We start from the raw sequence: 1,430 nt of genomic DNA on the forward strand, positions 1-1,430 counted from the left end.
TCTCACATACACACACACACACACACACACACACACACACACACACACACACTCCAGCCTCCCACAGCACAAACAGATGATGTGAGCTGTTAAAGCGCCCACACAAGGCATTCGAGCCTCCCGGCAGCTAGACTCTGACTCACACTCATCCCACACTATTGTCTACTGATGATGATGATGATGAAAAACATACTTTATATCTCTTTATGAAACAAACAACTGATGATTAACCATTTCATTGCAGCCTCTGTACAGTCTCACTGTTTAAATGATGTCTGTTCTATACTAAACTGTTTTTGCAGTGTGCACACTATGAAGGGAACACCTGCATGTCCTACTACAAGATGTGCAGCGTGTCCCATAATGCAATGCGGTTGCCTTGACCAACTTGACAAATGAACCAGGGATGACATCAACTGTGACGCACTTATGCACAAAAAAAATTACAAATGCAACATTTTCTTATTTCTGACAATAAAACATATTGTATTGTAATGAGGAAAAAATGTAGCACATTACAGTTTGAAGACATTGCATACTGCATGCTAAACTTCAGAAGTAGGCAGTATATGCTGTGCTGTATGCAGTGTGCTGTTCCATCACAACACACACTTGTCCAAATACCCGCACTTGCGGTCTTTGCACTTGACCACTTGACTACTTCTATGACGTATTTCCTGTATTTGGTCCAAGTGTTCAAGTGAGCATGAAGAGCACAAGTGTGTGTATAACTTTTCATCACCTGATGGGACACACTTATAGCGTTGTAAAAATGCAAGTGTTTACAGAGCTATAGTTTTTACAGTTTTTTACGATTGCTTACACACTAAAATTAAACTTTTCCAACAATTAGCAAAACCTTACACTCAAGGAGCAAAACACAAGGCTAGATTTGCACAACTGTAAGCACATTGTCAGCTTCACACTATTTGCAAAACATTACACACAGTGATTTGCAAAACACTAAACACACTTGTATACATCAGACACAGAAGTATATCATGATGTCACTTCCTTGCAATTCCAAAGCACTGACTGTCAAATTACCACACCTATGAGCCAATCTGTTAAACACAGCCATCAGGTGCACAAACACATGATTGCTAAATTGTAGACACACCAATCAGGTTTAAGCACTATAAAAATGCAGCAAATTGTGCTTAAGCAATCGTAAAAAACTGTAATATTCACTCATAGTTCTGTAGCGCCGCCTGTCGGCCAACCCGTGTAATGCTGCCGTTAGGAACATTAAAATACAGTGAAACTATCCATAAACACCACAATCTATCAGAATGTAATACATACATGTTTCCTATTTATAAGTTTACAACACAGAAAGTGCTTAAAAATAATATAAATTATATTAAGTTAATAAATATTTTAAATCACACACACACACACACACACACACACACACTCACACTCACTCT

General features: G+C 38.5%; 1 protein-coding gene across 1 annotated transcript in view; it reads left to right on the plus strand.

The window, feature by feature from the left end:
• LOC107685007 (PCTP-like protein) overlaps window positions 1-383 on the plus strand; it is a 17,351-nt gene extending 16,968 nt beyond the window's left edge. Inside the window, exon 6 of the mRNA XM_016481428.1 lies at window positions 303-383. Within this exon, the coding sequence (XP_016336914.1) occupies window positions 303-383 (81 nt within the window). The remainder of the gene's footprint in view (window positions 1-302) is intronic.
• Window positions 384-1,430: the final 1,047 nt, after the last annotated feature.

The sequence above is a fragment of the Sinocyclocheilus anshuiensis genome, unplaced genomic scaffold (genome assembly GCF_001515605.1).
Source record: "Sinocyclocheilus anshuiensis isolate Anshui unplaced genomic scaffold, SAMN03320099.WGS_v1.1 scaffold341, whole genome shotgun sequence".
NCBI lineage: Eukaryota > Metazoa > Chordata > Actinopteri > Cypriniformes > Cyprinidae > Sinocyclocheilus > Sinocyclocheilus anshuiensis.